This window comes from Tachyglossus aculeatus, chromosome 6 (assembly GCF_015852505.1).
Source record: "Tachyglossus aculeatus isolate mTacAcu1 chromosome 6, mTacAcu1.pri, whole genome shotgun sequence".
Lineage (NCBI taxonomy): Eukaryota > Metazoa > Chordata > Mammalia > Monotremata > Tachyglossidae > Tachyglossus > Tachyglossus aculeatus.
In genome coordinates, this window is record NC_052071.1 from 21242241 (window position 1) to 21255312 (window position 13072).

General features: G+C 47.3%; 1 protein-coding gene across 6 annotated transcripts; it reads left to right on the forward strand.

Moving 5' to 3' along the window:
* The first annotated feature begins 553 nt into the window (after positions 1–553).
* On the forward strand, positions 554–9675 carry C1GALT1C1 (C1GALT1 specific chaperone 1). Of its 6 annotated transcripts, none has more exons than XM_038748620.1 (2): positions 554–576; positions 8253–9675. In XM_038748620.1, exon 2 carries the CDS (start codon positions 8258–8260, stop codon positions 9212–9214), a length of 957 nt encoding a protein of 318 aa, XP_038604548.1. In that variant the 5' UTR covers positions 554–576; positions 8253–8257; the 3' UTR covers positions 9215–9675. The 6 variants fall into 6 exon arrangements, with proteins under 6 accessions (XP_038604548.1, XP_038604550.1, XP_038604549.1 ...); XM_038748622.1 differs by lacking the exon at positions 554–576 and adding an exon at positions 5431–5448; XM_038748621.1 differs by lacking the exon at positions 554–576 and adding an exon at positions 6275–6317.
* The last annotated feature ends 3397 nt before the right edge of the window (positions 9676–13072 follow it).

Sequence of the window (13072 nt, forward strand, 5' to 3'; positions counted from 1 at the left end):
TATTCATTTATTTATTTACTTTACTTGTACCTATCTATTCTATTTATTTTATTTTGTTAGTCTGTTTGGTTTTGTTCTCTGTCTCCCCCTTTTAGACTGCGAGCCCACTGTTGGGCAGGGACCGTCTCTAGATGTTGCCAACTTGGACTTCCCAAGCGCTCAGTACAGCGCTCTGCACACAGTAAGCGCTCAGTAAATACGACTGACTGATTAACAGAGTAACAGATATGTACCAATACGGTGCACGCCGTCACGTTGCGTCACGTCGGTCACGTGGCGGGCCCCCCCTGACGTAACGGGACGGCTGCACGCGGCGCGCTTGGCCCCGCCCCTCTCCTGACCAACGAGAGGCGGAGTCCTCCTGGTTGCTAGAGAAGCCGGCCCCGCTCCCCCAGGGCGGAAGGAAGGGCGGAAGTGCCGAAGGAAGGGCGGAAGGAAGGGCGGAAGTGCCGGCCGGCGGTCGCCCCGCTGAGCCGCCCAGTGCGGAGGAGTCCGAGCGGGCCGGCAGGCAGTCAATCAATCAATCAATCAATCAATCAATCGATCCGTCCCTGCCCTCTCCTCTCCTCTCCGACGGTAAGCCCTCAACGGCCGAGCGCACCGCGGGGATCCCAGGGCATTCCTTCCTTCTTTCCTTCCATCGTATTGATGGAGCGCTCCATAATAATCATAATTGGGGCATTTGTTCATTCATCCATTCAGCCCTATTTATTGAGCGCTTACTGTGCGCGGAGCACTGGACTAAGCGCTTGGGAAAGGCAAGTTAGCAACAGGTTCATATTCCCCCTTTTAGACTGTGAGCCCACTGCTGGGTGGGGACTGTCTCCGTCTGTTGCCCATTTGTACTTCCCAAGCGCTTAGTCCAGTGCTCTGCACGCAGTAAGCGCTCAATAAATGCGATTGATGATGCTGATGATGATTGAGCGCTTACTGTGCGCAGAGCACTGGACTAAGCGCTTGGGAAGGACAAGTTGGCAACATATTCGTTCAGTCGTATTTATTGAGCGCTTACTGTGCGCAGAGCGCTGGACTAAGCGCTTGGGAAGTACAAGTTGGCAACATATTCATCCGTTCAATCGTATTTATTGAGCGCTTACTGTGCGCAGAGCGCTGGACTAAGCGCTTGGGAAGCACAAGTTGGCAACATATTCATTCGTTCAATCGTATTTATTGAGCGCTTACTGTGCGCAGAGCGCTGGACTAAGTGCTTGGGAAGTACAAGTTGGCCACATATTCATTCAGTCGTATTTATTGAGCACCTACTGTGTGCAGAGCACTAGACTAAGCGCTTGGGAAGTACAAGTTGGCCACATATTCATTCAGTCGTATTTACTGAGCACTTACTGTGTGCAGAGCACTAGACTAAGCGCTTGGGAAGGACAAGTTGGCAACATATTCATTCAATCGTATTTACTGAGCGCTTACTGTGCGCAGAGCACTGGACTAAACGCTTGGGAAGGACAAATTGGCAACATATTCATTCATTCAATCGTATTGATTGAGCGCTTACTGTGCACAGAGCTCTGTACTAAGCGCTTGGGAAGGGCAAGTTGGCAATATATTCATTCAATCATATTGAGCGCTTACTGTGCGCAGAGCACTGGACTAAGTTCTTGGGAAGTACAAGTTGTCAACATTCATTCATTCAGTCGTATTTATTGAGTGCTTACTGTGCGCGGAGCACTGGACTAAGCGCTTGGGAAAGACAAGTTAGCAACAGGTTCATATTCCCCCTTCTAGACTGTGAGCCCACTGCTGGGTGGGGACTGTCTCCGTATGTTGCCCATTTGTACTTCCCAAGCGCTTAGTACAGTGCTCTGCACGCAGTAAGCGCTCAATAAATGCGATTGATGATGCTGATGATGATTGAGCGCTTACTGTGCGCAGAGCACTGGACTAAGCGCTTGGGAAGGACAAGTTGGCAACATATTCGTTCAGTCGTATTTATTGAGCGCTTACTGTGTGCAGAGCGCTGGACTAAGCGCTTGGGAAGTACAAGTTGGCAACATATTCATCCGTTCAATCGTATTTATTGAGCGCTTACTGTGCGCAGAGCGCTGGACTAAGCGCTTGGGAAGCACAAGTTGGCAACATATTCATTCGTTCAATCGTATTTATTGAGCGCTTACTGTGCGCAGAGCGCTGGACTAAGCGCTTGGGAAGTACAAGTTGGCCACATATTCATTCAGTCGTATTTATTGAGCGCCTACTGTGTGCAGAGCACTAGACTAAGCGCTTGGGAAGTACAAGTTGGCCACATATTCATTCAGTCGTATTTACTGAGCACTTACTGTGTGCAGAGCACTGGACTAAGCGCTTGGGAAGGACAAGTTGGCAACATATTCATTCAGTCGTATTTATTGAGCGCCTACTGTGTGCAGAGCACTAGACTAAGCGCTTGGGAAGTACAAGTTGGCCACATATTCATTCAGTCGTATTTACTGAGCACTTACTGTGTGCAGAGCACTGGACTAAGCGCTTGGGAAGGACAAGTTGGCAACATATTCATTCAATCGTATTTACTGAGCGCTTACTGTGCGCAGAGCACTGGACTAAGCACTTGGGAAGGACAAGTTGGCAACATATTCATTCATTCAATCGTATTGATTGAGCGCTTACTGTGCACAGAGCTCTGTACTAAGCGCTTGGGAAGGGCAAGTTGGCAATATATTCATTCAATCATATTGAGCGCTTACTGTGCGCAGAGCACTGGACTAAGTTCTTGGGAAGTACAAGTTGTCAACATTCATTCATTCAGTCGTATTTATTGAGTGCTTACTGTGTGCAGAGCTCTGTACTAAGCGCTCGGGAAGTATAAGTTGGCAACATATAGAGACGGTCCCTACCCATTTGTTAAGCGCTTACTATGTGCAAAGCACTGCTCTAGGCGCTGGGGAGGATACCAGGCAATCAGGTTGTCCCATGGGGGGGGGCTCACAATCTTCACCCCCATTTTCCAGATGAGGGAACTGAGGCCCAGAGAAGTGAAGTGGCTTGCCCAAAGTCACCCAGTTGACAAGTGGTAGAGGCAGGATTTGAACCCAGGACCTCTGATTCCCAAGCCCGGGCTCTTTTCCACAGAGCCACGCTGCTTCTCTACTGCGTGCACAGGACTGGACTAAGCGCTTGGCCAGTCCAGGCTGGCAACAGGGAGAGACGGACCCTTCCTCACCCTGGGAGGGAAGAACATGGTCATGGGTTCGAATTCTGACTCCGCCACCTGTCTGTTGTGTGACAACTTCTCAGAGCCTCAGTTCCCTCATCTGGAAAAATGGGGGTGATGACTGTGAGCCCCACGCGGGACAACCTGATCGCCTTGTATTCCCCACCCCCAGCGCTTAGAACAGTGCTTTGCACTTAGCAAGCGCTTAATAAATGCCAGCATCATCATTATTATTATTTGGTCAAGTCACTTCACTTCTCTGGGCCTCAGTGACCTCATCTGTAAAATGGAGATTAGTAATAATAATAATAATAATGGCATTTATTAAGCACCTACTATGTGCAAAGCACTGTACTAAGATTAAGACAGCCGCTTGTGGGACAACCTGATCACCTTGTACCCCCTCCCCCCGTGCTTAGAACAGGGCTTTGCACATAGTAAGCGCTTAATAAATGCCAGCATCATCATTATTATTATTTGGGCAAGTCACTTCACTTCTCTGGGCCTCAGTGACCTCATCTGTAAAATGGGGATTAATAATAATAATGATGATGGCATTTATTAAGCCCCTACTATGTGCAAAGCGCTGAACTAAGATTAAGACAGCCGCTTGTGGGACAACCTGATCACCTTGTATCCCCCCCCCAGCGCTTAGAACAGTGCTTTGCACATAGTAAGCGCTTAACAAATGCCATCATTATTATTATTATTATTATTATTATTAAGGACCCTCGAGACTCGTCGCCCACGCTCCCAGTTCCCCCTCAGCCCCGTTACCTGGGACAGGTGGGGCTCCGCAGCTTGCAGATCTTCATCCTCAGGGCGGGACACACTTGTTTTCTCTCTCAGTTCAGCCAAGCCTTGGGTTTAGGAATAAAGAAAACGCGGTGAATTCATTCAATCATTGTATTTATTGAGCGCTTACTATGTGCAGAGCACTGGACTGAGCGCTTGGGAAGTACAAATCGGCACTCATTCATTCAGTCGTATTGATTGAGCGCCTACTGTGTGCAGAGCACTGGACTACGCACTTGGGAAGTAATAATAATAATAATGATGGTATTTGTTGAGCGCTTACTGTGTGCAGAGCACTGGACTGAGCGCTTGGGAAGTACAAGTCGGCACTCATTCATTCAGTCGTATTGATTAAGCGCCTACTGTGTGCAGGGCACTGGCCTACGAGCTTGGGAAGTAATAATAATAATAATGGTATTTGTTAAGCGCTTACTATGTGCACTGTTCTAAGCGCTGGGGGGGATACGAGATGATCAAGTTGTCCCACGTGGGGCTCACAGTCTTCACCCCCATTTTATAGATGAGGGAACTGAGGCTTTGAGAAGTTAAGGAATAGTAATAATGATGATGGTATTTGTTATGCGCTAGTAATAATAATGATGGTATTTGTTATGCGCTTACTATGTGCACTGTTCTAAGCGCTGGGGGGGGGGAATACAAGATGATCAAGTTGTCCCACGTGGGGCTCACAGTCTTCACCCCCATTTTACAGATGAGGGAACTGAGGCTCTGAGAAGTTAAGTAATACTACTAATAATGATGGTAACAGTGGTATTTGTTAACAATGGTATTTGTTAAGCGCTTACTATGTGCAAAGCACTGTTCTAAGCGCTGGGGAGGTTACAAGGTGATCAGGTTGTCCCACGGGGGGCTCACAGTTTTAATCCCCATTTTACAGACGAGGTAACTGAGGCATAGAGAAGTTAAGTGACTTGCCCAAAGTCACATAGCTGACAGTTGGTGGAGCCGGAATTTGAACCCATGACCTCTGACTCCAAAGCCCGGGCTCTTTCCACTGAGCCACGGTGCTTCTCCACCGTATTTAATCGCTATGTGCACTGTTCTAAGCGCTGGGGGGGGATACGAGATGATCAAGTTGTCCCACGTGGGGCTCACAATCTTCACCCCCATTTTACAGATGAGGGAATTGAGGCTCTGAGAAGTTAAGTAATACTAATAATAACGATGGTATTTGTTAAGCACTTACTATGTGCAGAGCACTGTTCTAAGTGCTGGGGGGGATACGAGATGAACGGGTTGTCCCATGTGGGGCTCACAGTCTTCACCCCCGTTTTACAGATGAGGGAACCGAGGCTCTGAGATGTTAAGTGACTTGCCCAAGGTCACACAGCAGATGTGGCGGAGTCGGCATTCGAACCCATGTCCTCTGACTCCAAAGCCCGGGCTCTTACCACCGAGCCACGCTGCTTCTCAAGTACAAGTTGGCAACATATAGAGACGGTCCTGACCCAACAGCCTCCCCTAAAAAGGTTGGTTAAGTTCCTTTTTTCCCCTCGGGGAGCACATCTGCCCTATTTCTGATTGGAAGAACGAAGGAACGATAATCAAATTTGAGCAAAACTCTCGCTAAAGTTCCAGTAGCCGTAAACTGAGATTTCATTAAAAATGGTTGAAAACGCAGCGACTCTCGCTAAAGTCCCAGTAGCTGTAAACTGAGATTTCATTAAAAATGGTTGAAAACGCAGCAGATGATTCTGGGCAGGCCCATTCGGTGTACTTCCCGGAGCATTTTGTAAAAGCAATTCTCATTTCCTTTCACCCATTAACTCCACAAAAGTTATAACCTGCCTGTCCAGGAATGCCGTTAGGGGTTGATGTGAACTTGGAATATTAACAGGTGAAATGACACGCAAATTTGTGAAGCGTTCCGTATTTTTCTCTTTATTTTGTTAACGATGTGCATTTAGCTTTAATTCTATTTGTTTTGATGACTTGACACCTGTCTACATGTTTTGTTTTGTTGTCTGTCTCCCCTTTCTAGACTATGTGCCCCTTGTTGGGTAGGGACTGTATATGTTGCCAACTTGTACTTCCCAAGCGCTTAGTACAGTGCTCTTGCACACAGTAAGCGCTCAATGAATACGATGGAATGAATGAACGAATGAACTTACATCTTGCCGACTTGTCCTTCCCAAGCGCTTAGTCCGGAGCCCTGCACACAGTCAGCGCTCAATAAATACGAATGAATGAATGAATGAATGAACGAATGAATGAATAAACTGCCTTTTCTCCACGTCATATTTGTCCAGTCCCAACTGCCAAGGCCCAGGCTGCGCACCCGGACCGATCCCCTCTGGAAGATGGGAAGATCGGTGTCATTTTCGGATTTCTCCCGAAAGTTGGTCTTCTTCCACTGCCCTGGATTTCGGTTTTCAGGGGGAAAAGAAATGGGCCTGAGGTGAAGTGGACAAGGGGTTTTTCGGGGAGGCTATTCATGGCTGATAATCCCATTTTAAATCAGAAAGAGAATTATGCCCTTCCTTCATTCTTCCAATCAGAGAAATAGGACAAATGTGCTCCCTGAGGGAAGAAAGCAACTTCACCAACCTTTTTAAAGGGCGGCTGTTGGGTAAGGACCGCCTTTGTTGCCAACTTGTACTTCCCAAGCGCTTAGTACAGTGCTCTGCACAGAGTAAGTGCTCAATAAATATGACTGAATGCATGAACTATGCAGCTCACCATGTTTACTGGGGAAACGCTTGAAAGATTAAAAGCCGTGGCATTATCCAAGCTGCAGTTGAGGTATCTTTGAGGAAACAGGCGGCGTTAATTTGCTTCTATACTATTTTTTCTTCAATACTTTAAAAATAACGGGAAATTTTATACAACAGTTTTTTGTTTTCTAACTGAAAGTGTATAGAATCTTCCGTTACCGCCGTTATTAGACTGACTCGGAGTCGGCAGTTCAAAATCTAAAGGAGGAAAACAAAAAAAATCGTTTGACCGGCGACCATCCGTTTTTTAAAAACACATGTCTCCGGATCAGGAGAGCTGCGTGGCAGTTGGAAAAATCAGTAAAAAGGAAGACCAATTCAACAGTGCAAGGTTTTGAGCTGCCTTGTTTTCAGGCCAATGAAAGGTTTCAAGCATTTTTTTTTAAACAAACCTCTCCGGATCAGGAAAGCTGCATGGCAGTTGGAAAAATCAGTAAAAAGAAAGACCAATTCAATCAATCAATCTGTAAAAAGAAAGACCAATTCAATCAATCAAGCAAGCTGCATGGCAGTTGTAAAAATCAGTAAAAAGAACAATTCAATCAATCAATCGTATTTATTGAGCGCTTACTGTGTGCAGAGCACTGGACTAAGCGCTTCGGAAGTCCAAGTTGGCAACATATAGAGACAGTCCCTACCCAACAGTGGGCTCACAGTCTAAAAGGACTGTAATTCAACAGTGCAAGGTTTTAAGCCACCTTGTTTTCAGGCCAATGAAAAGTTTCAAACATTTTTTTTTAAAACAAACCTCTCCGGATCAGGAAAGCTGCATGGCAGTTGGAAAAATCAGTAAAGAGGAAGACCAATTCAACAGTGCAAGGTTTTAAGCCGCCTTGTTTTCAGGCCGGTGAAAGGTTTCAAACATTTTTTTTTTTCCCCCTCGCAATTGAGTAAGGTAGGGCCGGGAAATATTAGGTCGAGCCTTTGGAGACCGGTTATTTTTTGCTATGAACTTTCTTACCTGGGTGCCTCCCAACCGGCCCGAGAGACTGCAGTTGCCAGCTTCTGCTCCAAGGAGCTGTAGGTTTGGCCTTGCCCCGTGACTGACCGTATTTATTTATTTTATTTGTACATATTTATTCTATTTATTTTGTTAATAAGTTTTGTTTTGTTCTCTGTCTCCCCCTTCGAGACTGTGAGCCCGCTGTTGGGTAGGGACCGTCTCTCTATGTTGCCAACTTGGACTTCCCAAGCGCTTAGTACAGTGCTCTCCACGCAGTAAGCGCTCAATAAATACGATCGAATGAATGAACGGGGCCTGCCCGCCTCTCTAATCTTCTACCCCCACTATTCTAGGACCTCTGCTGTTGGATCGATTGGGACGTCGGTCCCTATGTGGCCCGATTCACATTCCAATTCAGCCGTATCGATCGAGCGCTCACCGTGTGCACGGCACCGTACTAAGCGCTAGGGAGAGGACAAAATAAGTTACATTCCCTGCCCACAACGAGCTTACAGTCTAGAGGGGGAGACCGACGTTAACATAAATAAATCAGAGATTTGTACAGAAGCGCAGCAATTTCCAGAGCGGTCGCTCACGGTCTTTCCCCTCTTTCTAGGAAAAATGCTGTCGGAAAGCAGTTCGTTTATGAAGGGCCTGGTGCTAGGAAGTCTCTTTTGCGTACTGGTCACCATGTTTGGACAGATGAAGGGCGGTCACGGAAATAAGCCTCCCCATCACAAGCACCATCACGTTCAAGCCCCGAACAAGGACGACGTGGCGAAAATCTCCCAGGATGAGCGGCTGGAGCTCAGCAGGAGCATCCGCGTGTACTGCATCGTCCTCGTGAAGCCCAAGGATCTGGGTTACTGGGCCGCCGCCCGGGACACCTGGACCAGACACTGCGACAGAGTGGACTTCTTCAGCTCCGAAAAGGTTAAGGTGTTCGAGTCCATCAGTCTCGAAACCAGCGACACGTGGACCATGATGAGGAAAGCTTACAAGTTCGCCTACGACCAATACAGGGACGATTACAATTGGTTCTTCCTGGCGCACCCGACCACATTTGCCGTCATTGAAAACCTGAAATACTTTCTGCTGAGGAAAGACACCGAGCAACCTTTTTACCTGGGCCACACGGTCAAGTCCGGAGACCTGGAGTACGTGGATGCCAACGGCGGAATCGTCTTGAGCCTGGAGTCGCTGAAAAGGCTCAATGGCGTTCTCCAAGACCCGGCCAAGTGCCCGGAGCAGGGAGGAGTGATCTGGAAGTTACCCGAAGACAAGCAGCTGGCGGTCTGCCTGAAGTACTCCGGAGTATTTGCCGAAAACGCTGAAGATTTTGAAGGGAAGGACGTCTTTAACACCAAGTCGATCGGGACGCTCATCAAAGAGGCGATGTCTAATCACCCCGAGCGAGTGGCGGAAGGCTGCTGCTCGGACATGGCCGTTACCTTTAACGGACTCTCTCCTAACCACATGCACGTCATGATGTACGGGGTGTACCGGCTTAGGCCGTACGGACACGCTTTCAATGACGCGTTGATTTTCTTACCTCCAAATGGTTCGGACAACGACTGAAAACTCAGAGCGCGTTACGTTACGGGGGCGACGCAGTCGGTTGTCGTCACCTAGAGAACTTGACTGCACGTCCACGCCATGGTGTCGGGGGCGGGGGGACGGATCTGGTGGCATCGATGTATTTTTGCACATTAAAGTTTAGCAAAATCTTTTAAAAGGGTTATTTTTTCCTAAAACTTTTATATAAAAAGTATCGGGTTTCAACCGTGTTGGAGAGGACGTGTTTTAAGAGAAATGTCTGTGCGGGTAAAGGGTTAGATTTACAAGAGCTATTTCCAGATATTTCTATAAAATTCTAAACAAATGAACGAGAATCCAGTGTTCAATATATTTTTGCTAGATTTTTGACTGTTGGAATTCCTTTGTGCTACTATCTTTATATCTTTCTAAGATACGCCATTTAAGTCCAAGTTAAAAATCGCTGGATGTGAATTTGCTATTAAAGTGCAACTTACAGCTCACGTTTGTTTCCTTATTACTAGTGGTAATTAGGGTGCCGAGGTCCGACAGGTACGGATCTTTACGAGGCGAGAACGGGACCAGCCCAGAGGATCTGTCATCGCGAATTAGGCAACCTAACCCACGGTGCACTTGAAAGAGGCAAAAAAAGAAAAAGGTTCCAACTCACGGGTATGAAAACAAAGGGTAGCAGAAGTACGGCGTCTGGATATGCCACAGATGAAGCCCGGTCTGGAAGGACCGGCTTTCGGGATGCTTAGGTGGTCCCCATGGCAACCGGCTTCCAGATGTCCGTCCCCCTCACCCAGTAATCCTTGGACGGTGACAGCGGGGAAGGTGACGTCGGCCACGGGGCCTCCCGGCCCAAATCCTCAGGCCCGGGCAACCGCGGTTGGCCAAGTGAAGGCTCCCGTCGGTCCGTATTTCTCCCCACCATCTCCTCCCTTCCTTTCCCCACACTCCTTAGGTTTATGCTTTCAGGGCCAGTGCGCGACCCTTTCAACTAAAATCTTCACACCGACATTTGACCTACTTAGGATTTCTGACAATATTTTCAATGTGGTTTCAAATGAGCAGATGGGCTAACCGGGCTCTGAAGCAAAACAGCAATGTAGTACACCCAGATGCTAACGAACGTTTCCAAACGGACCGTGGTCCGCTCTAGAATTCGATGGCGCGTTAGAAACAGAAGTCCCCCATCTCCATCCAAACTTCATCTGTGACAATTCTCTTCAGTCCCCACCCTGTCATGAAACTGGGACAGCTGAGGTTGGAAGAAACACACCCACACTTCTCCGCTTGGTTTGCAGGGAATAATCCATTCATCTGCGTGGAACTGCGTAATCCTCTTTTGTCCTGCTTTCTCTTAACCTTTGCTGGAGTATTAAACCTAGCGAAGAAGTTGTTCCAGGTTACATGACTTTGGTTCCTACATGCAGATTGATTTAGGTTACCATCAGAGCAGTGCTAGATTGCAGACAAATGCTCATTTTCACATCCAAATCAAAGCAGCATGTTAGAATTTACAAGCACCTATTCATCCTGCGGCGTAAAAATACTGATTGTGTCAGGCTGGAAGTGCTGCTATCGACTGGATCCATGCGAACGCTTAATCCGCAAAGCAGCACTCGCGGATCTTTTAATGTTTTCTGAACTTTGTGGAGAAGATCACTTCTTCCACATTAAACCTGTGCAAAGGATAGGAAAGCCAAGTTTTGCAAAGATCTCTTTGGGCACTTTATGAAGTGCCTACTGCATTGAGGTAGACCTGCAGAAGTCGTTCACCTAAACGTGATTTTTAAGAAACCGTAATTGCCCATCGAGGTTCTATTTTAAGCTACAGGAAAACCGCCGGTTAGCAGAAGATCCTTTGCCCCCAACCCCCCGAGGTCTAGCAGCAGAAGGCAAAACCCTACTACCAACTGAGCTCCAATCTGGGGGCCTGGAGCCAAACCCATTTCAGTCTGGGCAAGCTCAGAAACCCCCTCCTGCTGCCAGCCGCCAGCCCGCTGCTGCATAATAACAACAATAATGGCATTTATTAAGCGCTTACTATGTGCAAAGCACTGTTCTAAGCATTGGGGAGTTTACAAGGTGATCAGGTTGTCCCAAGGGGGGCTCACAGCCTTAATCCCCATTTTACAAATGAGGTAACTGAGGCCCAGAGAAGTGACTTGCCCAAAGTCACACAGCTGACAGTTGGCGGAGCCGGGATTTGAACCCATGACCTCTGACTCCAAAGCCCGGGTTCTTTCCATCGAGCCACGCTGCTTCTCTAAGGGGGGGCACGTTAGAGTTGAACGGAGGGAAGGGAAGGATACTAAAGGCCTGTAGACTGGAGCCTTCTCCTGAGCAGGGAATCTGTTCACCGACTCCATGGTATTGCGCTTTCCCAAGCGCTCAGTACAGTGCTTTGCACAAAGTGCTCAAGGCCATAGATTATTTGAAAATCCTGCGGCCTAATAAATAGAAAGAGCCAAGGACGGGGAATCAGATGCGACTCTGCTCCCGACTCCACCGTTTGCTTGCTGTGAGACCTTAATTTCTACGCCTCAGTTCCCTCATCTGTAAAAATTAAATATCCGTTCTCCCTCTCACACCGCAAGCCCCATTTGGGACACAGGTGCGATCGAATCTGATTTATTTTTATTTCCCCCGGCATTTAGCACAGTACTTGGCGTATCATCGACGGTATTTATCGAGCACTTATTGCGGGCAGGGCATTGTACTAAGTGGGAGCGTACAATACAACGGGGTTGGTCGACATGTCCCCTGCCCACAAGGGAGAGTCTTTAACACCAAGGGAGTCTAGAGGGAGAGACAGAGGGGAACATAAATTATATACAGTATCATTTCTCGTCTCCAAAAAATACATATTCACCTGACACTTCCTTGGTCACAATGCATTACAGTATATTAGGATTTTATTCTATTTACATTCCCTGAGTTTGGAACTCTAGAGCCTTATCACAACAGCCTCTGTTGCTGTCCATTGATGTTATTTATTGTGCGCGGACTGTGTGCGCGGCACTGTGCTCGGAGCTTGGGAGAATTCAGTACAATACAGGAGTAGCCGTGATACCCACCCATAAGAAGCTTACAGATTAGAGGTTACAGTAACACACTATTCTCACCATTTTGAAAAAGTAAACGGCAGCTATGTCAAAAACCGCCATCCCACTCAAGTGAGATAACTGCAAATTATTTTAAGTCAAAACGATCCTGTATCAGCTACGTTTATTGATTACTCACTGCGCACGGAACTGACAAAAATTCTTCCGCTGCCGGCCAACGCGTAAACTCCCTGACGACAAGGGCCTCGTGGAGCCTGGAAAGAATCGCACATGATGGAAAAAAAAAACAACTAAACACCAGCCTCAACTGCTGCAATGGTCTTTTTAAAAACTCTATCACCACTACAGAGAAATACCTCTACATATACTCTTTGATCTAGACTGTGAGCCCACTGTTGGGTAGGGACCGTCTCTATATGTTGCCAACTTGTACTTCCCAAGCGCTTAGTACAGTGCTCTGCACACAGTAAGCGCTCAATAAATACGATTGAATGAATGAATGAATTCAAGACTTATCTGAGTTGAGCTATATAAACTACGTGGGTCTGGGCCATAACCTGGGCTCAAAACAGAGAGCCGCGAGTGTTCCCAGCTTCGTGGTGAGCACTCTCCAAGTGCTCAGTACAGTGCTCTGCACACAGTAAGAACCCAATAAATGCCACTGATCGACTGATCTATCACGAGAGACTTACTACGCTGAGTAGAGTTTAGGCCAAAATATTAGGATCCAGAGCCACACTAGATGAAGGTGTGTTGAACATTACCCAGTTTACTTCCCACAACCTGAAAATGTTGCCAATTTGTACTTCCCAAGCGCTTAGTACAG